Source organism: Sebastes umbrosus, chromosome 13, assembly GCF_015220745.1.
Source record: "Sebastes umbrosus isolate fSebUmb1 chromosome 13, fSebUmb1.pri, whole genome shotgun sequence".
Classification (NCBI taxonomy): Eukaryota; Metazoa; Chordata; class Actinopteri; order Perciformes; family Sebastidae; genus Sebastes; species Sebastes umbrosus.
The window spans coordinates 13,619,250-13,644,261 of record NC_051281.1 but is presented as its reverse complement, the minus strand read 5'-3'; the positions used below and the strand labels follow the sequence as shown (position 1 = coordinate 13,644,261).

At 39.3% G+C, this 25,012-nt stretch overlaps 5 protein-coding genes and 1 non-coding gene across 14 annotated transcripts in view; 5 read left to right on the top strand and 1 right to left on the bottom strand.

Annotated features, from left to right (window-relative positions):
- Nucleotides 1-830: 830 nt before the first annotated feature.
- Nucleotides 831-3,459, bottom strand: LOC119500573 (uncharacterized protein PF11_0207-like). Of its 3 annotated transcripts, XM_037790371.1 has the most exons (6): nt 3,281-3,436; nt 2,532-2,632; nt 1,378-1,515; nt 1,180-1,249; nt 1,095-1,137; nt 831-1,009 (listed from the first exon to the last, which is right to left on the bottom strand). In XM_037790371.1, the coding sequence occupies exons 1-6, from the start codon at nt 3,329-3,331 to the stop codon at nt 954-956; spliced, it is 459 nt and encodes a 152-aa protein (XP_037646299.1). In that variant the 5' UTR covers nt 3,332-3,436; the 3' UTR covers nt 831-953. The 3 variants fall into 3 exon arrangements, with proteins under 3 accessions (XP_037646299.1, XP_037646298.1, XP_037646296.1); XM_037790370.1 differs by having other exon boundaries at nt 1,095-1,249; nt 2,532-2,629; nt 3,281-3,459; XM_037790368.1 differs by having other exon boundaries at nt 1,095-1,249.
- LOC119500572 (low choriolytic enzyme) lies at nt 2,563-6,651 on the top strand. Of its 2 annotated transcripts, XM_037790367.1 has the most exons (10): nt 2,563-2,667; nt 4,687-4,785; nt 4,876-4,918; nt 4,989-5,048; nt 5,149-5,304; nt 5,431-5,548; nt 5,821-5,999; nt 6,143-6,224; nt 6,305-6,438; nt 6,534-6,651. In XM_037790367.1, exons 2-10 carry the CDS (start codon nt 4,726-4,728, stop codon nt 6,551-6,553), a joined length of 852 nt encoding a protein of 283 aa, XP_037646295.1. In that variant the 5' UTR covers nt 2,563-2,667; nt 4,687-4,725; the 3' UTR covers nt 6,554-6,651. The 2 variants fall into 2 exon arrangements, with proteins under 2 accessions (XP_037646295.1, XP_037646294.1); XM_037790366.1 differs by lacking the exon at nt 2,563-2,667 and having other exon boundaries at nt 4,664-4,785.
- On the top strand, nt 3,483-3,555 carry trnak-uuu. The gene has a single exon. It is a non-coding gene; the product is annotated as a tRNA-Lys (tRNA).
- Nucleotides 6,652-7,725: 1,074 nt separating the features above from the next.
- LOC119500571 (high choriolytic enzyme 2) lies at nt 7,726-10,337 on the top strand. Its single transcript, XM_037790365.1, has 9 exons — nt 7,726-7,845; nt 7,927-7,978; nt 8,085-8,144; nt 8,833-8,985; nt 9,080-9,197; nt 9,294-9,472; nt 9,567-9,648; nt 9,733-9,857; nt 9,947-10,337. The coding sequence occupies exons 1-9, from the start codon at nt 7,774-7,776 to the stop codon at nt 9,958-9,960; spliced, it is 855 nt and encodes a 284-aa protein (XP_037646293.1). The 5' UTR covers nt 7,726-7,773; the 3' UTR covers nt 9,961-10,337.
- Nucleotides 10,338-12,754: 2,417 nt separating this feature from the next.
- Nucleotides 12,755-18,844, top strand: tra2b (transformer 2 beta homolog). Of its 6 annotated transcripts, XM_037790361.1 has the most exons (9): nt 12,757-12,887; nt 15,775-15,980; nt 16,362-16,507; nt 16,644-16,839; nt 16,977-17,165; nt 17,248-17,363; nt 18,086-18,244; nt 18,348-18,418; nt 18,517-18,844. In XM_037790361.1, the coding sequence occupies exons 2-9, from the start codon at nt 15,975-15,977 to the stop codon at nt 18,525-18,527; spliced, it is 894 nt and encodes a 297-aa protein (XP_037646289.1). In that variant the 5' UTR covers nt 12,757-12,887; nt 15,775-15,974; the 3' UTR covers nt 18,528-18,844. The 6 variants fall into 6 exon arrangements, with proteins under 6 accessions (XP_037646292.1, XP_037646290.1, XP_037646291.1 ...); XM_037790364.1 differs by lacking the exon at nt 15,775-15,980 and having other exon boundaries at nt 12,755-12,887; nt 16,644-16,806; nt 18,351-18,418; XM_037790362.1 differs by lacking the exon at nt 15,775-15,980 and having other exon boundaries at nt 12,755-12,887; nt 16,644-16,806.
- Nucleotides 18,845-23,990: 5,146 nt separating this feature from the next.
- Nucleotides 23,991-25,012, top strand: part of igf2bp2a (insulin-like growth factor 2 mRNA binding protein 2a) — a 59,056-nt gene continuing 58,034 nt past the window's right edge. The window contains exons 1-2 of the mRNA XM_037790354.1: nt 23,991-24,246; nt 24,384-24,561. Of these exons, the coding sequence (XP_037646282.1) occupies nt 24,387-24,561 (175 nt within the window). The 5' untranslated portion in view covers nt 23,991-24,246; nt 24,384-24,386. The remainder of the gene's footprint in view (nt 24,247-24,383; nt 24,562-25,012) is intronic.

The window sequence follows — 25,012 nt, the reverse complement described above, 5'->3', positions numbered from 1 at the left end:
TATATTGCTCTTTTTACTCCACTACATTTAGTTTCTACTTACTTTGCAGATTTAGAAACATATATATCAACTAATAAATTATGACTTATTATCATAGGTCAGGGGTCAGCAACCTTTACTATCAAAAGAGCCATTTTATGCAAAAAAAAACAAGAAAAAAAGAAAATCTGTCTGGTGCCGCAAAACATTTGAGCATTGTGATGAAGGTAACACAGTTTATAGTCCAAGTACATAGTATATAAATCTAATGCAGTGATGGCCAAAGAGCAAATGTACTAGAGAGTATTAGGGCCACATTGAGGGGAAAAAAAATCTCAGATTTCCAGAATAAAGTCAGAGTAAAGTTTAAATAAAGGATATTCATATTCTTCCACAAATACACCTTTCAAATATTTAATGCATTATAGGGTTGACAGCCACTGTAACAGTTGACCACTCGCTTTTTATTTTTAACTGACCAAATGTACATCTCCCTAAACCAATATTTATTCATTAATTTTGAAGCAACAAGGAAAAATAGAAAAGTCTACAGGAAAAATTAAAAATGTTGCAACGTGTTAAATATGTCTCATATATCTAAACAATAACATAACTCGGTTTACAGAAAAGTATAATATTTCCCACTGAAAAGGAGTACAAATATCCTCTCATAAACCAAAACAAGTACTCAGGTAAATTACTACTACACTGGATGAATTGGTGGATAGACTCTCTACCACTATGGAGACTGTGTGTAATCACAGCACTTGAGTAAATGTATTTAGTGCCTCAGGTCCCATATCAAAGCATGTCTAGAGAGCTATCCTGCTGGGCTATTAAATACAAGTGGTTCTGGGATAAGATCAAATCAGTCATTTTATTAGGTGAAACAAAAGATATACACAATTAATTATGAATATCAAATGCAATTTAAAATAGCGTGCCAGTAAAATACAAAACAAACATCACATTTTTTATTCACTTGGATTTGTCTTTGATTTGCCGGTCAGTGTTTGAATCAAAGCGTGTGCTGTTGGCAAAGAAAGATAGCAGATTATAAACTGTTTTTCAAATACAACTCTACCGGTATATAGAGACCCCCATGCTCTCCTTACCAGCCATATTACGAGCTTTTCCCTCTGCCAGTTGCTCTTTCACCTTCCCATTACGAGCTTTTCCCTCTGCCAGTTGCTCTTTCACCTTCCCAATTTCAGCAGCGAGGCTTCTCGCCTTGTTTGTGATGCCCTCCATCCTTTCCTGCAAATCATTTCTGAAAGACAATAAATATAGTGAAATCATTCTGGATAGGGCAACAACTTTGGTTTATGTAAGGTTTCTCTTTCTCTCTCTCTCTCTCTCTCTCTCTCTCTCTCTCTCTCTCTCTCTCAGCACATTAACCTGTCCTCAGAGGCTTGACCATTCAGTTGTTCAGAAAGTTGCCTTTCCTCTTGCAGCACTTGACCCAGTTCCATCAACGACAGAACAACAGCATCTTTTCCCATTATGAAATCCACTCTCCGCCTCGTTTCTGCCTCACTGCAAATGAGAACAGGACTCATAAGACAAACATGAATTGAACAAAGTCAACACTGTATGATATGCGTAAGGGATAATGTACTGTCAGGGTTTATGTCACAACAAAGATCGGCTCGTAAGGGATTTTTTAAGTCTGAAAATAGAGCAATGAGGAGGTGCAGAAGTCTAGTTTTCTCTCAGAACACTTGAGTTACAATATGCTGAAAGGTTATTATGGAATTTTTGCCCAATGATGCCAAAAACATTCTGCCTATTGCAGGTTTAAGAACAGTTTTGACTTTCCTTTGTCCAAACAGCACTTTAGTGTAGCCTACATTTGATCACAGATGGTATTTGTTGTTTAAAGGGACTGCAGCTACCTGAATGTGAGCGAGCATCCGTCAAAACAATGAGGCGACACACATCAGCTAAAACCACAATATCACTATATTTCACCTGCTTGGCAGTAATGTTAGCCTCCGACCGCGGCCGACATGTTTTGCAAGATGGGCTTCACTAGATATAACTTTGAGGTCTTGGTGTTACCGTGTAGTTTGTGTTGGAGTCTGAGTCTGAACAGCGTAGCCACACCCGGATTGATTTATACGTGTAAGAAGTTACAAACAGTCCCTTTAAACTGATAATAATTAGATTTTATAAGGTACTCCAGTGATTTAAGGGGCCCAAGAATAGTGTTTCAGGGACCTGGATGAGCTTCGTTGGAGCATTCCTTCAAGAGTTGTCTAAGTATACCGAAACAAATAAAAAAAGTTAAACAAATTATACCAAACAAGCAAAGAGAAAAAATAAAAGCAACTATTTTCATTTTGGCAAAACTAGCAATTAAGCCTGGTATGAACGAAAGTAAAAATGTTGTAAGTGAGTGACGTCAGCTATAACGTCACGGGGAGAACACAGGTGGGGACAAAACCTGTTTTTTTTCTTTTTATTTTAATCATGAGAAAAAACAAATTCAACTCAACTGAAACTAACCAAACCAACGCTAAATATGTGGACTGTAATACCGGTAAGGTTACCATTGAGTGATCTCTTCCTCAGCCCGTCGTCTCCTCTCTCGGAACTCCTCCAGTCTGCGGCGGTACTTTCTGATGGCTCTCTGCAGCTCTGCGACCTGCTGCTGCAATCAACATCAATTAGTCTGCTAGCAACGAGGTAACTAACGCTAACTAATACTCCCGGTAATGTTGGCACGCTTCTTTACATTAATGCCATTTTTCCTTGATAATTTGCAGCTTTAATAATAACGTATTTCGCCAAACCTATCTGGCTAGTTAGCTAATTGTTAGCTATTGTGAGGCAAGGCAGCTTTATTGGTAGAGCACATTTCAACTACAGGGCAATTCAACGTGCTTTACATAAACATTCAGGAACATGCGACAAAGTGCAAAAAAGAACATTAAGACATAAATAAAACAGTTATAAAAACATTAAAGATTAGAAAATAAAAATAAAAGCTAGGATAGAAGCTAAAATAGAGTATAACACACAAGAGTAAAAGCTCTAGTGCAGTATAAGACCATTATCTGGTTTAATAAAAGGCAACAGCGGCAAACAGGAAAGGTTTAAGCTTTGATTTAAAATAACTCAGAGTTGGAGTTGGTCCTGCAGGTTTCTGGGAGCTTGTTCCACATATTTGGTGCATAAAAACGAAGATCAGAAATGTATTTTGGCCCTAAACTGTTCAGTGCTTTGTAAGCCAGCAGGAGTGTTTTGAAATCAATGCTCTGAGAGATAGGACGCCAGTGTAGAGTTAGCGTCAACTTACCGCAGAGTTTCCGTGTTGTGACAGAAATGTAAGGCCAGAAAATGCAGTCATGATTATTATGTGTTGATTTTGAGTGTTTCTGAAATGAACTGTCGGATATATTGAGCCTGCCGGTACCGGGAATCGAACTGTCTCCGTGATTAGTATCCGAGTTCTCACCTTCCGCGGCTTTATATAGAGCACTTCCGGTGTGCATGGTAGAGCCCGGATAGCTCAGTCGGTAGAGCATCAGACTTTTAATCTGAGGGTCCAGGGTTCAAGTCCCTGTTCGGGCGGTAATATTTTTGATTTTTTAACAACATCTTGAGGATGAGAATATGTTTTTGTAACAGATGTGTTTTGCCAAAGGTTGCAGAGTTCTGGAAGAAGGTTGCAGAGATGCTATCAGGACTTTAAGAACTGTAAACATGCACTATCTGCAACCACTGGCACACTTTACACTTACTTTACACTGTACATCCTATATACCACTTTATAGACTGCACATATGTACATATTATATTACATGTATTTATTGCACATACTACATTTATTTATTGACGGACTACACACACTATGTTCACCCATTCACTCTGTATCTTTTATATCTCTATTATTGTTTTTATAATTTTTTGTATACCTTTATCTCTCCTGTGTTTCACTCTGTTTGCTGATGTTGCTTCTTTGACACATGAATTTCCCTCCGGGGATTAATAAAGGTTCATCTATCTTATCTTATCTTATCAAACATATTGTCAAAAACAATTCCTTATTCACCTGAAGTCCTTTACTTAATGACAGCAGAAGTTATTATTTAAATGACTTTTTGTTGTTGTTTGTTTTTTGGGTTTTTTTCATCTTCCTGTTTGTTTGTTTTTTTTCTTTTCTTTTTCTGTAGCTGCTTGCCAATTTTGTATTGATTAGTACATGGACATTTGTGATTATATTCTTTTACTTTATTGGTGATCTATCAATGTGTAACCCTACCCTATATAATTATGCTTAAATACTGATAAAAAATTGATCACAAAAACACATGTGTTTTGTGAGAGTTACTTATCATCTGAAATTAGCAGCGCAGCATATCATGTCAACTGTTGTGCAAGCTTAGCTCCAGTAGAAAGAAAACATCACTCCTGGTAAATGTATAAGACACCCAAAGCCTAAAATTGCCCAAAAAAACCTGTGCCAAACATTAAACCATTTCATTTAAAGCTAGTCATTGAAGTGGAGCTGTTATTACCCAGAGTGAGACCTCACATTATCCTACTGTTGGAGTTGTTGTTTATGAAAGAATCAAACTAATTTGGGGATTAAACTCGCTCACAAAAAAAACAACAGTAACCATAGTAATTTAGCTGAGATAATCATGGGTATTATCCGTGGACAGTGATTGGGAACACCTATAAAGCTAGGTGTTTGTGCAGGTAAAATGGCAACACTGAAGACATACCTGACTGGCAAAGATGGAGCGGATTATCCTCTTGTGCCTGGTTTCCACCTGTCTCTCGGCCGTACAGGCTCAGGTAAATATGCATGGGATTGGAGTGGGAATGCAATGTTAACAAGTTCAACAACAGAATTGCAAACAACTTTGTCGGTCTTTTTCTTTGCAGAAATATTTGTTCAGCCCAAAATGGGGCCCAGCTGGCTATAAAGGTAAATGCAATTTGGATTTGATCTAAATGTTAATGTGCACACATGCTGACTAAAATCTCTTCTTTTTAAGAACGTGAAGATCGTGATGGGACAGCGATGGATGAAATCATTAAAGCTAATGAGTTCCAAGGTAAGTTGCACGCAATTTACTTGAATTCTTTTGCAGTTTACACAACAAATGAGCTCCTGTTGCTCCTGTGTAGACTGAATATCACTGATTTCTGTCTCAGCTTCCCGAATCATAGACGGCACTACCAGTCTCCGAGAGGGAGACATTGCTGTTTCTTCTGGAAGGCGCTCCAAAGTCTGCTTCGCCCGCAGCTGCCTCTGGTCTAAATCGGTGGATGGACATGTCTATGTTGCATATAGGCTCTCTGCTGAATACAGTACGTTATTTGAGTTTTCTAAGTGTAAACAAATGCAATACATTACAGTTTAAGATACACCGACTTTGTATTTGATGATTTATGAATTGTCCATTCCCTGTCCACTCTGTCTAAACAAATGAACAGGTGAAATGGAGACAAAGGTGATAAAGAAAGGGATGGAAAGCGTAGAGAAAGGTACCTGTGTGCGGTTTGTTCCCCGGACTCACCAGCGAGACTACGTCGACATCCAGCCGAAGTCTGGGTGAGAGGCTTTGCTTGGAAAGTTTGATCCCTGATGTCTTTCTTTTAAAAAATGTTACTCCTTTGGTTGACTGTTGTGGAAGAGATGTGAAACGCAGAGTTGAGTAGCAGCAGTTTTTTAGAAAAAAGAGGAATTTGAATGTAAAAACCGTCAATTATCATTTAATATTTACTTTCCTGCTTTACTGTGCAGCACTAAACTCATTCCTTGAGATGGTCTAATGATATGTGCTGTGTCTGTGTGTCTGTGTCTGTGTGTGTGTGCTAATCCAGGTGTTGGTCCTACCTCGGTGCGCGTGGTGGAAGACAGACCGTGTCTCTTCAGACCCCTGGCTGCCTCCGGACTGGAGTGATCTCCCATGAATTCATGCATGCTCTAGGCTTTGTGCACGAGCAGTCTCGCTTTGACCGGGACAACTATGTCACCATCATGTGGCCAAACATATGGAGGGGTAATTTCAAAGGGGCGGGAAGGGGGGTGGCATTGGGGAATGAGTTCTCCACAAACTGTAAAATAAAGAATATTTATAATGAACAAAAATGTAAATGAATGTTCACAAATGTTAAGTATAAAACATTTTCCAATTTTGAACAGATCGGTTGAGGAACTTTGAGAAATTCAAGACTGACAGTCTGGACCTACCATATGACTATGGCTCAATCATGCACTTTGGGATGTAAGTAATTTAATAGTATAAGAATATATTAAAATGTGGTTTATGTGTTATGATGTAACACATAATATTTGTATGTTTAGGTATGCCTACTCTCAGGACGGGGAGCCAACCATCGTTCCTAAGAGCGGCCAGAACATGAAGGACATAAAGCTGGGTCAGGCATCGACTCTCAGCCACCTTGACAAGCAGAAAATCAACAAGCTCTATAAATGTGGTTCGTACCAAACAATTATTTCATAGCAAGTAACCATGTTGCAAAATGGGCAAATAATACCAGACATTTCATCACTTTTTTCTGTCTCTCCGTAGGTGGCAAGGATGATTACTAACCAAGCTTAATTGAGGTGAAATGGAAGCTTATATAATAAACTGATTTTAAATCATGGAAATCATTTCAATAAAGATTGATTCAATCTTTCTATCAGCATTTCCCCTGTGTGCATGCAGTCGTGTGTTTTTAAACAAGACATGTCGATGATGTTGAGAAGGTTGAGAAAGTGAGTTGTTGTAGTCAAAGACAGAAGTCTCAGTTTTTCAGTTTTTGTTTTTTTTCATTTGTAGGTTAACGCAAGGTCAACGATACAATGAAATGTATAGGATGAGAAAATGAGTCAGCTCAGCAATAAAAGATAAAATGACAGTAATAAGAAAGACAATGGTAAGATGAAGTGACAATAAATTGAAAGAAAAAAGTGGCAGTGTCTCCAATAGTATTGCAATAAATACATAAATTGGCTCAATGTATCAGTAAAAATAAGTCATCCAAGTGTTCTATACATACAGCATATGTAATTTCATGAATCAGTAACAGTTGATTTGAATGTGAAGAAAATGTAATCCTACTTGCATGCATAATACTGCAGTAAAATAAAGTTCTTGAAGAATTAAGGCATGGGTCATGTGATCAAATTTAATCAGAGGAAGACTAAAGAAAACTTAAAATTATTATAGTATAGAAATATAGTGCTAATATTTTTGCAGTGACATAGGCAAGATTTCATAAACTTGTAACAGATGGGATTCCTATCTTCAAATTGGCCCCTTGATAAAAAATAGAAGTCATATTTGGAGATGGATAAGGGTTTGTTTTTATATATTTATCTATGTGACGAAATGATTGTTGTCAAGACAGCTATCAAATGATAGTTTATCGCTAAATCACTAGTTGCCAGTCCAGTCAGACACAAATTGCTGGTCTGTTGGGCTGGGCGGACAGTTATTCTCCTGATAGCAACTGCTGAGTTGTAGCGCATCTCAACAGCAAAACACCTTTAATGTGTCTTCATTTTTGAAAGTGCTGAATCTTATACTCACTAAGTACGGGGCACAAGTGAAGGTCAGCATCGGGACCACCTGTTACGGATCAGCAGCGGACTTGAGTAAATTACACACGCTGGATGATGAGGGGTCTTAATCATGCTTCATCATAGAACATGTGCCCAATGAGTAGAGAGCAGTGGAGGAGAAGTGGGTATATAAATTAGATTCAGTGGAGGTGAGTAGCTCATTTAAGCTCTTGCATCGGAAGACAGCAGTCTGAAACACAACAATGCATCCTACTATGATCCTTGTGGGTGTCTTGTTTGGCTTGCTGACCCCGGCGTGCACTCTACCCATTAAGGTCAGTACCAACAGGAAATATTTTAGAGCAAAAGCCCCTTTTAGTGACCAAAATGTATTATGATGCATCTTTGTATTACAGAACTCTACTGGAGTGCATGAGGGAAAAGTGAGGCTGAAAAGGAAATACTCAGGTGGGCTCTTTGAAAAAGTTACTTTTATAATCATGAATGTAAATATAATACTCCACATTTTGTAAAATAGAGGAAGACTATAATCTGTCTTTGTTTTTGTGTTCAGATGAAATTGCAGACTATGATGATTATAATGCAATGGATCGGATCCTGGAAGTCAATAGCAGTAAGTAAGCTGTGAATTATATGATATTGTGCTGATTTAAAGGGACAGTTCGGGTGTTTTGAAGTGGGGTTGTATGAGGTACTTATCCATATTAGGTGTATTACCTACAGTAGATGGTCGGCCTGCCCCCAGCTTAGAGAAACAGACAGGAGTACCGATGCCGGAGCAAAGCAATTCAGTCCTGTGGTCTAGGATGTATTTTAGCAATCTTAAAGAAAGGATCACCTAAAATAATTGATATCCATTTAAGTGTACGCTCTATTTAGAATATTTCCACCGCTTTATCTTGCTGTCAGACAGCGGGGAACATAACTGAAAATGATACTTATCTATACTCTCCAAAGCCAGCAGGCTCAGATGAAAAACAGTATAGATAAGTTTCACTTTCAGTTCAGTTCGCTGTCGGAAAATGATTCTAAATATAGCATACACTTAAACGGATATCAATTTCTTGAGGTGAAACTTTGCTCAAATACGTCCCCGTCCACAGCAGTACATTGCTTTGCTACGGTGTCGGTGCTCCTGTCTGTTTCTCGATGCTGTGGGCATGCTGACCGTCATCTACTGTAGGTAATACACCTACTATGGATTACTACCTCATACAACCCCACTTCAAAACACCCGAACTATCCCTTTAAGTTTTTTAGTATACCCTGGACTAAGTAAATGTTTATTTTTTCCCCATCAGTGTTGCGAGCCCCCCGAGGACTGTCGTTCAGAGATGGAGATATTGCCAGCTCATATCTACGGAGTGCCATAACCTGCCCAGGCAATGCCTGTCTGTGGCCTAAATCAGTAGATGGATTTGTTTATGTTCCCTTCATGCTCTCTCCTCTATATGGTAGGAATCCACAGATTCAAAGAGGTGTTGCAAAGGCATTGCGAGTTCAAATCTTTCAGTTTAACTCAAATGTTTTTCATTTGTATTGCGGTAGACGACATGGACAGAATCACCATAGAAACTGGGATGCAAGACATTGCCTCTGGGACATGTGTTCAATTTGTTCCACGCACTCATGAAGTCAGCTTCCTTGATATTCAGCCCAGATATGGGTGAGTATGACTGCTACATGTGGCTTTTAGACGTCTTTAAAATATTGCATTGTGATGATGACACCTGTCATTTCCCGATTCTTCTGCACCCCAAAGCTGTTGGTCGTTCCTGGGGCAGACTGGAGGAAGCCAGACCCTGTCGCTGCAGACTCCTGGGTGCATGTGGTCAGGAGTGGCTGCCCACGAGTTCATGCACGCTCTGGGCTTTGTGCACGAGCAGTCTCGCTCAGACCGAGACCACTATGTCTCAATTGTGTGGAAAAACATCATGCCAGGTTTGGATGAATGATGACCTCCCAATATTATGTCCTGCAGAAAGCCTTCTCTTTACATTTCCTCACCGAATGAGTTTTCTGTTTTTTTTCACAGACCACATTCATAACTTCAGGAAACAGGTGACCAACAATCTCAATAGTCCGTATGACTACAACTCTGTCATGCATTATGGAAGGTGAGCTGAGGCTACATAATTATTGGTTTTGCATGTTCTGCTGGGGCGTCATGATAACGTACACTTTATGTATCTTTCATCCAGATATGCCTTCTCTGAAGAGGGTGGACCAACAATAATCCCCAGACCAGATCCTTACATTCCCATTGGCCAGCGAGATGGACCCAGTAATCTAGATCTTCATAAAATAAACGTCCTATATAACTGTGGTAGGAAACTTATAATCACTGACTGAAAATAAAAATCTTTCTTTCTTTCAAAATGATTGATTACATTTTCTCTCTACTCCCCACTACAGGTGTCAATGAGTAACTGGATCCAGAGTGTTATATTCTGTGTGAAGTGGTTAATTGTTACTTCTGGTCTTGAGTAGATCATATGGGCAACATTACTTTATAGCAATTTCATCTTTCTACATTTGAATTATTATCACAAATTCTAGTCTGTACTTTTAGATTGTGTTCAGTCAGTTCTGCTAATCTGGGATAAAGATGAGGTGGAGTAAAGGGGCAGGTCAGAATTGAAAGCTGCTTTTCTTTAACATAGCTAAAATAACAGCACTGTGATAAGTGTTTGCGTGCCTGCTGCTGCCAATTAGATCACTGCATCCCATCACTGAATCAGTTTGTTCCATTTTCTGTCTCCTTCTCAGCTTCTGTTTACTTTAAATAAAGAAAATGCAACAGTAATGGAGTAACAGTCTGTTTTATACATCTTGTGTCACATCTCTGCCTTGCAGAGGTCTTGCATTGTGGTCCATGGGCTTTCTGATACCGGTGGAACGTACACTATTACTGAATTTCAGTCTGACAAGAACTCTGTTCTGTTCGGTGCAGATCTGTTGTGAAAATGACTGATCCCTTTATGTGGAATGATTTAGGGTTTTACTAAAAAAAATGTAAAAAGTAATTAGTTTTTTTTAACCTTAACCTTCCACTGCACTTAACCCTGTGACATGTGTCAGGAGTTTTAAACCAGACAAATCAAATCAAACAAAGACAGTTAATTTGCACCACTGGTTTTTAGGTGATTTCCTGTATAAGTGCTCTTACACTAGAAAATCAGCCACATCTTACCTTCTCCTTATCGACAGGATGCCAGTTATCATTTTCTGCTCTTCACTTCCTAAATAAAGCTTTAGTGGAAGAGGAAAAGGAAGAAAGGCAAAGAAACGCAGCAGGAACAGACATTTAGCACTGTGGTGTTAATGGCATGCATTCCTAACGCTGACAATGTGTGAAAAATCTTTACCATCCAAAACATGGTCTCATTGGCTCCCGTGTGAAAGTATGAATTTGCGAAATTGACCGATAGAAGCCCTGCATCTTTTAAAGGGACTGTTTGTAAGAATCAGAAATGCTTGTTAACAGCGACACCTGTGGCCGTTAAGTCAACGAAAGTCAGCGTCGGGCTCGCGCTTGTGCTCGCTCTAAATAGACTTGAACAAGCATCGCTCAAAACAGTGAGGCGACACACATCAGCTAAATTCACAATATCACTCTATATTTCACCTGCTTGGCAGTAATGTTAGCTGACCAGACGAAGGTCTCTCCATGAATCAATGCTGATCCTAGTGTTGGCTTTTCCTGCTTCAGCCTCCCGACCGCGGCCGGAGATAGACACCGCACCCGGTCGGAGACAATAACATTTCTCGCTGCGGAGCCCCGTCACTTCACAAGACACGGGAAACCTCTGTTTGTCTGGAGGAGCTGCAGCATTTATTTCTGCACAAACGTCCACTGTACATTCACTAGATATTCTCAGAGCTACTAGCTCTTCTGCAGTGTGTAGTGTGTGCGCATGCACGTGAGGTGTAACGAGCTGAGTGATGGCAGGCATGCAGAAGAGCAGAGTACAGCAGAGACTCTGGCCCTGGAGACCAAAGCTACGGTCTCCCCCGCGTCCTCTGACTGCGGCCAACACTGTTTAACAGACGGGCTTCACTAGATAGAACTTTGCGTTTTTTGTGCTTCCGTGTAGTTTGTGTTGGAGTCTTGTCTGAACAGCGTAGCCACACGTGAGCGTAAGAAGTTGCAAACAGTCCCTTTAAAGATCCCATAATGCGCTCATTTCCAGGTTCATACTTGTATTTTGGGGTTTTCTACTAGAACATGTTTACATGCAGTAAAGTTAAAAAAAACAACTTTATTTTCCTCATACGGTCTGTCTGAATATGCCTATATTCACCCTTCGTCTGAAACGCTCCATTTTAGTGCATTTCAATGGAATTGCGTTGCTAGGCAACAACTTGGGTCCATGTTTGCTTCCTGTCAGGTGACATCACAAATGGACAGAAATCCAAACAGCTTGTTTCAGTTTCTAAATATGGGCTGTGTGTATTTCTCTGTGGATTGAGCGTTTGTATACTTTCACAGTACATGTGTATATGTATATATATTTCCTCCTATTGTTCCCTACATTGCACTGCAGTATTGTTATACTACATGGTACAAGAATTTGTCAACTACTTTAAAGTCAAAACTGCTCCAACAAATGAAAATCTGCTCAAAGATTGTTGGTCAACCCCTTGAGAAACTCTATGAATCAGCCTATCATAATAACAGCTAACAACATCGTCTCTAACCCCAATCATGTTTTGAACAGTGAATATCAACTGTTACCATCGAATCGGAGATACAGGGTTCCACGATTTAATAAGGTTAGACTGAAGCACTCTTTTTTGCATCAGTCAATCCTTAAACTAAATATGGAGCCTAATCCCAGATCAAATGTGCGTTAAAGGGCCCTGAATATTGTCTTCTGTGATTGTAATGTTTAAATGTTTGTATCCTTGTTTATTGTCTTTGTCCTTTCTGTGATGTTGCAAACGGAGCTGCTGTTATGCAAAACAAATTTCAGACCTGTCTGACAATAAAGTATAAAGTATAAGTATTGTTTGTGTTTCACAGTAATTTAATATGTTATTAGGACATACAGAGTCAGATTGGAAATGTGGACCTACCTCTTAAACGTTGTTAATTCGTTGACGAAACTATAAGAGTATATTATAAAGACTGTTAATACGCCCAGTGGGATCTAATGTATCTCCATGGTGTGCAGAGAGAAGAGGATCCATAGCAACAGGATCCATAGCAACAGACTGCTGCAGCACTCACACACACATACAGTACTGAGTGTTGCTAGCTGGTTAGCACCTCAACATAAACAATCTGTCATTGTAATATAAAGCCAGTCGCAATTAAAAAATGAGCGATCACGGCAAAGGTTACGGCGACCGGGTACGTATGATCTTTATACCGTCTTCATGGAGCTACCGGTAACCGTTATGAATGAACCGTTCATCAGGTAGTGTTGGCTAACGTTAGCTCGCTAGCTAGTTAGCTCAACTCTCCAGTCTAAACATATATAACTGGATTATTCATTATTCTGTTAAACATGAACATTATAATGTGCTTATACTAGGTGGCTAGTTGAGCCCCATATTCAATGTAACGTTACAGTACATAATAATAATAATAGCGTCTGTTAATGTCTGTTAGATAAGCTAGGCTAGCTAGCTAAGGGCTGTGGAAAGGAGGATGGGACATGCGTCATCAACTCGTCATAACACCGGGGCTATTGCACATGCGCAGTAGAATCTGGTTTGCAAAAAGGAAGAAAAAAAACATCCAGAGAACAACCAAATCAGAATGGACATCAACATGCTTGCCAATACATTTGAGGAAAACGAGGGAGGGGAAATCAATCTTATATTTGTGTTTCTTGTCCTTAATTTTACTTTTTTTTTATTGCATGATGTGAAATAAGTTATTGCTAACAGAATTTGTAATATATCTTTGTTGTTTGGTTGGATTGATGCAGTTAGTGTTTGAGTTTTACAGATTTTCTTTTTTTCCTTTTGGAAGTTTTCCAGTGTAACACGCTTGAGTTACACTGCGCATGCGCTGTACTCTATTTCACAAGACCTGTGTCCTATCCTCCTTCTATAGGCCTTGATGTTAGCTAGGCCACAGGCTGCAATGCTAACTTTAGCCAACCAAGTTATTAACATTAAAACATGCGGATGATCAAATTGAGAGTTGAAAGTTTGTCGTTTGACATTAATTATTTGGAAGCATACATTTAGCTAGTTGTCAAATGGCGTTATAAAAGCAGTCAGACGTGTTAGCTGTTCAGTCTGTTGAATGACCGTTAGTTAGCCAGCTAACGGTCATTCAACAGAGGCCTGTGTGCATGGTAACGTTAACTCAAGGGTCTCCTAGCAACCTGCAGCTCTTCAGCTCCTCTCCAGTGGCTCCCTGTGGATTTATAAACATGGAAGTGAACAACTGTTTATTGTTTACATTTCATTTTTATTTATGATTGTTGTAGGTCTATGGTACGACGGAGTATTAGGGCCATATTGAGGAAAAAATAAATAAATCTGAGATTTCAAGAATAAAGTCACAAGTTTACGAGAAAAGAAGTCATAGTATTATGATAATAAAGTCATAAAATCATAAAGTAGTAATTTTACGTGTTATTTTCTTTTTTTCTCGTAAAGTTATGACTATTGTAACATTACGACATTTTTCTTCGTTAAGTTATGACTTTTTTCTCGTAATATTACGACTTTTTTCTCGTAAAGTTGCGACTTTTATTCCCGTAAAGTTACGACTTTTATTTTCGTAATGTTATGACTTTTTTCTCATAAAGTTATGATTTTATTCTCGTAATGTTATGACTTTTTTCTCTTAAAGTTACGACTTTATTCTCGTAATGTTACGACTTTTTTCTCATAAAGTTACGACTTTATTCTCGTAATGTTACGTCTTTTTTCTCGTAATGTTATGACTTTTTTCTCATAAAGTTCAGAATTTATTCTCGTAATGTTGCGACTTTTTTCTCGTTAAATAATGACTTTATTCTCGTAATATTACTACTTTTTTTCTTGTAATATTACAACTTTTTTCTCATAAAGTTATGACTTTATTCTGGAAATCTCAGATGTTTTTTCCTTCAATGTGGCCCTAATACTCCATCGTACATTTGCACTTTGGCCCTCACTGCATTAGACTTATATACTATATACTTAGACTATAAACTGTGTTACCTTCATCACAATGCTCAAATGTTTTGCGGCACCAGACAGATAATGGCTCTTTTGATAGTAAAGGTTGCTGACCCCTGCGTTAAGGAATATCGTTTTATGTAGATGTTTTCATTCTCCAGAAGAAATTAAAATTTAGTAATTGTAAAATGATATGGTAGTAAGCTGCACTTGAAGACGTTAGACAATATCTCAATTGAATGATGTGAATCTACATTTGCTAACATTAATCAGAACATTTCAGTATGGTTTCTCTCATGTTGGGCGCCTCGTCAATGAAGCGACATTATTGTGTTAAATATTTGTAACCACTTAAAGCAAAAACGACCTCAAGGTGTCTTCTTATTCATTTGCACTAACTCACAAATTAAGCCCTCCTGTTCCCTTCCCATTAAATGGTTAATACAAGGCCACAATGAGTATCTACGTGTGTGTGTGCCACTGTGTTTAAGCAGTTTCTTTGTCAAGAAAATGTGTCTGTACTCTGTCCTATATCTACAGCTTATGTGCTGAAAATATAGCTGTAAACAGTGCTGGTGATGCAAGTAAATACAAATAAGTGGCAGAAACATCTTGAGGTCATTTGGGCTATCTTAAGCCAAGGTTTATTTTACAAAAATGAAGGCATTGGTGGTGGGATTTAATATTGAGTAGGTGTTATTCACATTCAGTGGTTTTAATGTACACTTGGATGCCTTGGAGGCCACTTGACAGAAATTATGTCAACCAGGTTAATTTAACACAAATTACAAAAGAAATGGACAGTATGAACCATGATAACCTTTAATTTTGAAATCATAGGACAATATTGTTAGTTCTTTTTTTGTCTGACTTCCTCCTAAAAGTGTCAAGAGTCAACCATGCGTCACATACGTCTAACTGAAAGTGGCCGACACGACATAGCAGTGAATGTAAAACCACTGAAAGTGAAATATTTATAGAACTTAACATAAAAAAATGTATTGTGTGCCGAACATTTCCATGCATGTTATGAGATTATAATAACATTAAAAGTTGAATGAGGGTGCCGTTTTGATTGTAGTCATATATTCTTCATCCTTTTGTTTTTCATAAAGGTTAAGGTTGGAAGAAGAAAATGCGGAAGAAGTCCACTATATTTTCAATAATATGAAGCTCAGATGTGTGAAGCTGATTATTGAATGCATGCTAAAACAGGAGGAGGGAAGAAGTATGGGCAGTGTGTGAGATGGGGGAAGTAAGAAGATGTAAAACAATTGAAGAAAGAAGAATAATGTGAAGTAATGAAGTTAAAGAAATGAAGTTAAGGAAGTAATCTGGATAAGGCCACCGTGCTAAGTAATTTTCTGGTCTGTTTGTCAAATGCGTGCATGTTCTTTTTATTGAATACAACAAACACTTTAAATCTTTGCAATTTTTAAACAACTGACAAATTTCTGTTTTTCATCATGTTGACAATTTAATTCTATTGATTAATGTAATTCTATTGATTCATATTATCCATGGCTACAACAATAGCATTAACCTGCATTCCTAATCCACAATCCTAAATAAATCTGTTCTTTTCTGCACTTTTCACAGGATAGTTTTAATTACTACATAGAATTATTTAGGCAAAATTTCTCAGTTTGTCCTCTCATTGATGCTGATAAGAAGTTGATGTTGGTGTGTGTGGTGCGTTCAGGAGTCTCGCTCTGCATCCAGGAGTGTGAGTCCTCGCGGCTCTGGGAAGTCGGCAAGCCGCTCCCCAGCTCGGTCACCTGCACGTTCAAAAGAAGGCTCCCGCCACTCCCGCTCTAAATCTCGCTCTCGGTCCAGGTCAAAATCTGGGTGAGTGACATTTTTTTTTTATATAAAACTCCACCCTTGCCAGTTGACAGATTGAATGTGAAGCTTTGTGTCTGTCTATTGAAGCACCTGTAGATAAATTGGATGTGAATTACCACAGAACTATCTGTCTATACAGGTCCCACTCCCATCGTGGCTCACGGAGACACTATAGCCGATCTCGCTCCCGCTCAAGGTCCTATCGTCGCCGATCTAACAGCAGGTCCTATAGTGGGGAGCGCCGGCGCAGGAGCCATAGCCGCTCACCGATGTCCAACCGCCGCAGGCACATCGGCAACCGTGTAAGTGCTCAGCAACCTTTGTGGGACCAAGAGGTTTGTAACATTTTAAAAGTCAGTCAGCTTTGCTTGTATTCTTTCTGCATAATGTCTGAATATATTCATCTTAGATCCTAAACTCTACTATATACTTATTCAGAATTTAATACTAAAGAATCTCTTTAAAATTTTAGGCTAATCCAGATCCCAATGGTTGCGTGGGAGTGTTTGGCCTGAGCTTGTACACCACAGAGAGGGATCTGAGGGAGGTCTTCTCTAAATATGGCCCCTTGGCGGATGTCTCTATTGTGTATGACCAGCAGTCGAGGCGCTCCAGGGGCTTTGCTTTCGTCTACTTTGAGAACACCGATGACGCTAAAGAGGTACGAGAACATGGGTAGGAAAAGGTCCCTGTCAAACCTGTTCCTGGAATATTTTATATTTGATATGTTTGTTTGCTGTCAGGCAAAGGAACGAGCCAATGGCATGGAGCTGGACGGTCGTAGGATCAGGGTGGACTTCTCCATCACAAAAAGACCTCACACCCCAACCCCTGGAATCTACATGGGTCGGCCCACATAGTAAGCTATCTGAAACATACTGACTGTTTGTGTGGATTCATTAGATTTACTTGTAATCTATCAAAGATAAAGATGAATGCTTATACTGTAATTTCTAAAGTAAAAATTCTGAGAGGTCATCTTCCAAATAGAGGGCCTTTTTGGAATCTTTCGCATTGTGAATAAAGGCATTAACCAATCAAGTTGTGCAGAACGGGTTGAGTTGCGCCTATATTTATGAAACAACAACACGGGGGCTCTGTTGTCCGAACCAAGACGGCAATCTATATTACTCCTTTCAACCTTGACAAAGGCAGCGCAGACCAGATCCACTCCTTCATTCCTTACCTTTCACAATAAAAGCCCTAGGTATATAATATTCGCATGCGCATGAGTATTTCACTTTTTCATGTCGTTTATTCGTCACGTTCCCGGTGTGTAAAGGCCTGCGTCCATAGGGCATAGTTCCACAGAACTGCGTCCATAGCAACGGTCTGTTATACATAGCAATGGTCTACCATAAAGAAATAACAGATTGTAGAACGCTGTGATTGACCAATCAGAATAGAGTGTTCAACAAAGCCGTGTAATAAAACATTAGAATAGGTAGAATATAATATGTGACATATTGAGCACCTGTCTTTTACATTGAAATGGAATTGTAGAAATAAAATAAACCGTAACTGTAAATCTAATTGTAAAGTAGGAAACAGAACCTCATCTTCGCCTTGTCTTCTGTGTAGTGGTGGTGGTGGCGGTGGAGGAGGTGGTGGAAGTGGTCCAAGTGGTCCCCGCCGCAATTCACGCGACTATGATCGTGGATATGACCGCGGATACGACCGTGGATACGACAGAGGCGGCTATGATCGGTATGACGACAGGGATCACTACAGATCATACAGGTGACTCTCTCTCAACCTGTTAGCAGTAGTCGTGCAGATTATCAATGGGGAACTTTTATTGTCAACTCATGTTTGAAAATGTGTTCATTTTGTTTTGTTTCAGAAGGCGATCTCCGTCCCCGTACTACAGAGGGGCTTACAGATCTCGCTCCAGATCGCGGTCTTATTCTCCACGTGAGTCCTTTTCATGAATTATCCACCCTTTTATTGAGCCATTCAACAGGTTGCATAGTACCAAGTTCAGTAAATCTAATAACTGTTGTGTTTCACAGGTCGCTACTGAACGTTGCTGTCAAGCCCCTCCACCTCCCGCGCTCAGACAGGAAATGATTCTGAGTGGAATGATTGATTTCAGAATAGATCTTCTTTCTTAAGGTGATCATCACACTTCTGTTCTCTAACGTACATGACCAGTAAATGTATACTGGGATCAGTTTTGACATAACTCGAGCTGTCCCTTCATGTTGTTAATTTTAAATGTATAGGCAACATCTGCCGTAAAAAAAATATATTAATGTTTTTATTAATGTATTTTTTGTATACAAGATCGGGTGAACGTTCATCTTTGAACCGATTAAAAGGAAGATGCACTTTTTTTCACGTTGACTCATGTCCTTCCTTACAGCACTTCTACTTCAAACATTTGCTGCTGCAAGGCTGTTATAATACAGACAAGGATACAAAGCCTTCATCTTATCGCACTGCAATGTGCTGACTTCTACAGAAATATAGTTATCTCAACTCTAACAATAAAAACTGAAGTGCGTTCTTTTCTGGAAAGCCACCATTTAAAGCCTCTGTACACCCACACTGGTGTTTTCAGTTAATCTGGCTGATTAGACCTCGCCTCAGGACGGTGGAGGCTTGTATAGACTAATGAAGTGACACCTTCCTGAGTCTCCTGTTGGCTTTGTTGCACCTGAACAAATTACACCTTTATCATTCTTATTGGTAGATGGAGGTTTGTGACCTAATAGATTCCCATCAAAGATCCAGCCCACCTTCAACCTGAGCAGAGGTCTAATCAGCCAGAATAACTGAAAACACCTGTGTGAGTGTACAGAGGCTTTAACTGTCAGATCAAGGAATGAATAATGACGGCATGAGCTCCTTTATCAAGTCTAAAATGCTTTCGTCTGATAAACTAAAAACGATCAAAATGTATCCAAGCTACCAGTTAAAGGAGCAATGTGCAACAATAAGGGGGATCTAATTGCAGAAATGGAATATAATATTAATAACTATTTTCTAAAGTGTATAATTGTGTTTTTGTTACCTTAGAATGAGCCGTTAACATCTACATAGGGAGCTGGTCATGTTGCACCGCCATGTTTCAACAGTAGCCCAGAACAGACAAACCAAACTGTTAACTTTTCCTGCTTGGGTCGGAGTCGATAATGTTACTCCTTCCCGTTGCCGCCACGCTCTCTCTTTTGCTTCACCACTCACTTCATACGTACACACACAAGGTCTACGCACTGGCTCTGCTCCAAATGGCTCAAGAGAGGGCCATTCGCGTTTTCACGTCGGCCACTGTAGCTCTCCAACACGCTTGGCACACGGGAGAGACTTCATTTGGTTTCTACACACTGGACCTTTAAGCTCGTGTAATACTTTTGAAATCACCTAGAAACAGCCCATTACTTGAAATACTGTAAACTACATTTTTTTTTATCCAACTGACGTGAACACATAGTGGAACTACAGACCATCTTGTGATGGGATCACACCAGTCGTGATGCCAAATTGGGCCTGGGGTGTAAAATGGCCCCTTCCCTACTTCTGGCGCCCTTGCTCGGACGACACCCATCTTCGAACTCGGCCTTCATATTGATCTCAGCTACACACTTGTAAAGTTCTGTCTCTGCATCTTGCACGGTTGTGACGCTGTGGTACTTCCCGCTACAGTAGGTGTCTCCAGGACCACATTTTGCCGTGATGAGTCACACACACACTCACAAGGTGAAAACAATACCTGCGTCACTGTTGCAGCTGGTAATGAATATGGCTTAATGCATTAGTAAAGTTTGAGCTTATCCAATAACCCCTGGGGAAATGTGAAGACAGTCACATCTTCCCTTAGCGTAGCTCCAGACCTTTGAATCTTTGCCTAGAGGTCAAAACTCCAGCAACACTTGTAGTATAAAGAACAATATAATTGTGAGACCTCACATTAACGTTTTTTATACTACAAGTGTTGCTGGAGTTATGACCTCTTAAGACTTTTTCCCTGACCAGAAGCTGTAAATGTGTCTTTTAAATGCGACTGCTTATAAATAAGGCAGGCACAAATTTAAACTAAACTATATAAAGTATATGTCTGTTAAATGGTGATTTGTTGGCACTCTTTATAGTCATTGAACAAAGTTATTCAGGACGACTAATCCACTAGTAGATGCAGCTAAACAAGTTCAGTTCATTTCACCAAATACAGTGTTGAAACTACTACTGAACATGTGGTGAAGTAAGACCTGCCCAGTCTAACATCTACCCCTACTGGTCACACGGGAGTACATGAGAACGACTTGTCTCAATTTATTGTAGATGTAGTTCAAAGGGTATGTTCACTCAAATTATTAAAATAAATCTCTCTAAGAGGGATCAAGCAATGCAGATCATTTTAGTTTATTTGTTCATGTTTTGAAATATCATTCTGAGATTCCTCCATATGTGGTGCTCTTTGTGAACTAACCTATTAAATAGAAGTATGATAGCATTATCAATTAAAAGGTATTAGGAGTCCTGTAGTAAATATATTGATGCACTATAAGATGTAGTTGAATGTTAATTGTCTCAACTATTCTCTTTCTATTGTATTGTATCATATTTTTTAGCTTATGTATGTGAATTTCCTCCTGAAATACAGACAAGAAAAGAATAACAAAAAAAGGAAACAGTCATTTAAACTGCCAGTTCCTCAAAACTGTATTTGTGTGCAATGCTTGAGTAAATAGCTACTTTACTCTTTTTTTTGTTGCACAACATAACAGAAGAATGGACCTTTGTGATATTAATAGTAATGTATAAACTGTTATTGCACCATGTTTTATCCCACAGGGGATATGATACAACCAGAAACTTGTAAGAATGTAAACTGTAATTCCTTTTCAATTTTAGTTTGTTTTTATGCTGTTTGAATGTTTTTTTCCACACAGGTTTTTATTTCCTTTGCTGTGGTAATCAGCATTGGTTGACTAGGACGGGAGTTTTTTCTGTTAAGACAGTAAAAGGTGGTTAAATCAGTAAACACAGGAAATGTAACGCAGAGGTACAAGAGGAAAGGTAGAGAGGAAAGCAAAAAGACACCAGTCAAACAGCTGACCGCACCTTGGAAACTGCATCAGCTGTATTTCTTTCTTTTCCCTCTTCTACCACAAGTCTAGAAAACATACATGTGTGTGTAGTTTGTTTTGGTCAGCTGGTCTTTCTGTGTTTCCTAAATGTCACATCCCTCTCAGTTCTGGTTAATTTTCCTTCTCTGAGTGAAAATCATTTTGGCTGGTTGAGCAATTCGTCAGCATACTGACCTAATTGGGCATAACATGTTAACAAGAAAGGATGCAGCGGATCCTGAGTGTGTGGTCAATTTGATCTGGTTTATTTTTACCCACAAAGCAAAAAAGTAAACTGAAAATGTTATTTAATTGGTTACGCAAAGGCAAGTAGGTTAACCCATTTGTGCCCAAAGACTATATTTAGTATGATAGGGAAAAATGCCACAACATTTGTTCTGGTTGCTCAAGAAATTTGAATTTTGTACAGACATACTTTGTGCAAGTATCTAACTCGAAATTTTTAGATCACATGAAAAATCTCACTTTCATTAATAATCAAAGTTGGGAATTTTGAAAAAATAGGAAAAATGCTTACATTGAGTTTATTAAATATTTTCCAAATAAAATATTTTTTTACACTGCATATGTGTGCATATCTTTAATATTCAACTTGTTGTGAGTTCATAGATACCAAACACTTGATTGTGCTCCTTGTAGTTTCTGAGATACATTTTCTTATCATACTATATTTAGTCTTTTGGCACATGGGACTACTGTTTTTTCCTAAAATACAATGGAGTATATTGCAAAAAACAAATCATAACATGGCAAACTCAAGCCCAGCAGGCAACAACAGCTGTCAGTGTGTCAGTGTGCTGACTTGACTATGACTCAACCCCAAACTGCATGTGATTATCATAAAGTGGGCATGTCTGTAAAGGGGAGACTCGTGGGTACCCATAGAACCCATTTACATTCACATAACTTGCGGTCAGAGGTCAAGGGACTCCTTTGAAAACTCGCCAAAATTTTGCGCAAGTTTGGAGCATTATTTAACCTCCTTCTCAAGAAGCTAGTATGACATGGTACATACATCATATGATACCAATATCTTCACTCTGGCTAGTAACTGTAGCTAGTAAAGCGTTAAAGAAACTAGTGGCATTAAAACTTACAATTTTGCGTTATTATCACGTTAACTTTAACAGCCCCTAGTATTCACAATCACAAAGAACACTTCCACCAAAAGGCAGATTTGTTTTGTGGTCACAAATGGGTTAAAGTTTAAATTCATTTACAAATCATTCAATGTCCAGAGTTGTGAAATTGAATATAGTAATAATATAGTGCAGTAAATGTATTTGAACTCTGGCTGACTACCAGCTGGCAGCAGAGAGAGAGAGGCCTGCAACAACTGTGTTAGCATGTCACCAGGAAAGTAACTAAAGAGCTGTTTTGTAAATAGGCCGCAGTTTGGACATTCCTCTGTTCACACACTGACGTAAACAAGGCGAGGAATGGTCACTCCTGCTGCTGGCACTCTCTCCACTACAGTAGGGTGGCAGTAATGTTCCAAGGCGCAGGCCAGTCACATGTAGAAACACTCAAGTGCTGTAGGCGAAGGCTCCTCCCACCCTGGTAGCTGCTGTAGGTACATACCATGCATGAGCTCTGCAGCCTGGCCTCCCATCGCCATGCAGCGCCACAGCCCTTCCCCTTCAAATCCACCTTACTGACGTAGCTTTGCTCGCTTCCTAAACACACCCACATGCACACACACTTACATCACAATGAAAAAAAGATGCTATACCACATATATGTAGCCTGAAGGGTATGAGCTGAGTGACACTGCATGGGCACCTCCCACGTGCACAGATACAACTAAGGGCCAGGAATCCCCTCTCACGTCTCCTTATCAGCATCTAAAAATAAATATTTGCTCAGTTTTACAACTTTGCAGTTGGATCCATTATCGCTACGGGCTAAAATTCAAAGTTTCATCACCTTTAATGACGTGTGTAAAAGCTGCAGGTCTGAGGAGGCCCCTGATAAGGATGTACAACAGTAATGTTTATTCCACTGCGCAAGGACAGAATGTACAAGGTTTCACTTTCTGTATTGTTTTGACACAATAGGCATTTTTTAAACAGTTTTATACATGCTACACGATCATAAATATGTTATATGATAATATCTGAAACTGGCATCCATGGAGAGGTTTGGACCCCCCTGTGCACACACCATAAATCCATATTTTGTTGTCTCTCATAAATAAATAAAAGGCAAACTGTGTGGATCAGTGACACTGTTTTGGACCAGACAAGTACAGTGACAACGACTTGATTTTCCACACAGTAGCCCTTTTTTTTCAGCCTGGAGGGACCCGAGGCACAACCCTTATTATGATTTGATGAAATAACCCCTCTGCCTCCTTTAAGCCCATCCCTTTGCTGAATGTACCCAGTGATCATCATGCCACTTCCATACCCCAATGTAGGCTATATACTCTGTGCGAAACCAGGAGTGATCCCACATGCACCTCCAAACATTTTTTTTCTCTTGTGATTTTTTAAGGGGGATTTTATTTAGAGGCGGTGCTTGTTGGCTCCGGAGTAGCGTCGTAACGGCACTTTTTTTTTTCCCCAGTAGTCCCTGTTAAAAGAGTTAGACCGGGGCCAGAGTTGGTGGTGCTGGGGGGTCGCCTATAGTTTAGTAATTTCCTGGGGGGTAAATTGCTGCAGTTTTTTTTTTTTTTTTTAAATCCCATCAGATTTTTTTAAATTTTTTTTTTTTTTTACTTCTTCTTCTCTGAAAACTCTCTTTTTTTTAAAGATCTGATCGAGATTTTTTCACCCCCTTTTCAGATCATGAACAAACTATATGTTGGGAATTTAAGTCCTTCGGTCACAGTCGAGGACTTGAAGGAGCTCTTTGGGGAGAGGAAGCTGCCAGTGGCCGAGCAGGTCCTACTCAAATCCGGCTATGCTTTTGTGGACTTCCCGGACCAGAACTCGGCCATAAAGGCTATAGAGACTCTTTCTGGTAAGTGTTGGGTGTTTGATAAGTGATGCTGCTGGTGACAAGGGGGAGAATTCACATTGAGTCAGAATAAAAAACACAGTGGGGATGTGTGAAATATGCATAATTGTTATTATTATTATTATGTGTGTGTAGTTCCTCCTATGGATAGTGTTTTGCGATCACATCCATGAGAGTTTAGATGCATGCTCCAACATCAAATTGGATAATATATCGATCCCAGAGACACACTCAAGAAAACACGAGCTCGTCCAAACGCTATTATACGCGCACTATAATAATAAGCTCTATATATATATGTTGGTGGAGATTCCGATAGTGTATTGGTGGTTGCGCTCACTTTTTGCAACAAAAAAAAAAAAATCACCCTACTGGAATGTATGTATGGGATGGTCTGATGGTCTGATGGTTTCGGGGGTAGGCATAATTATTTTTCACTTATTTTTTATCTTGA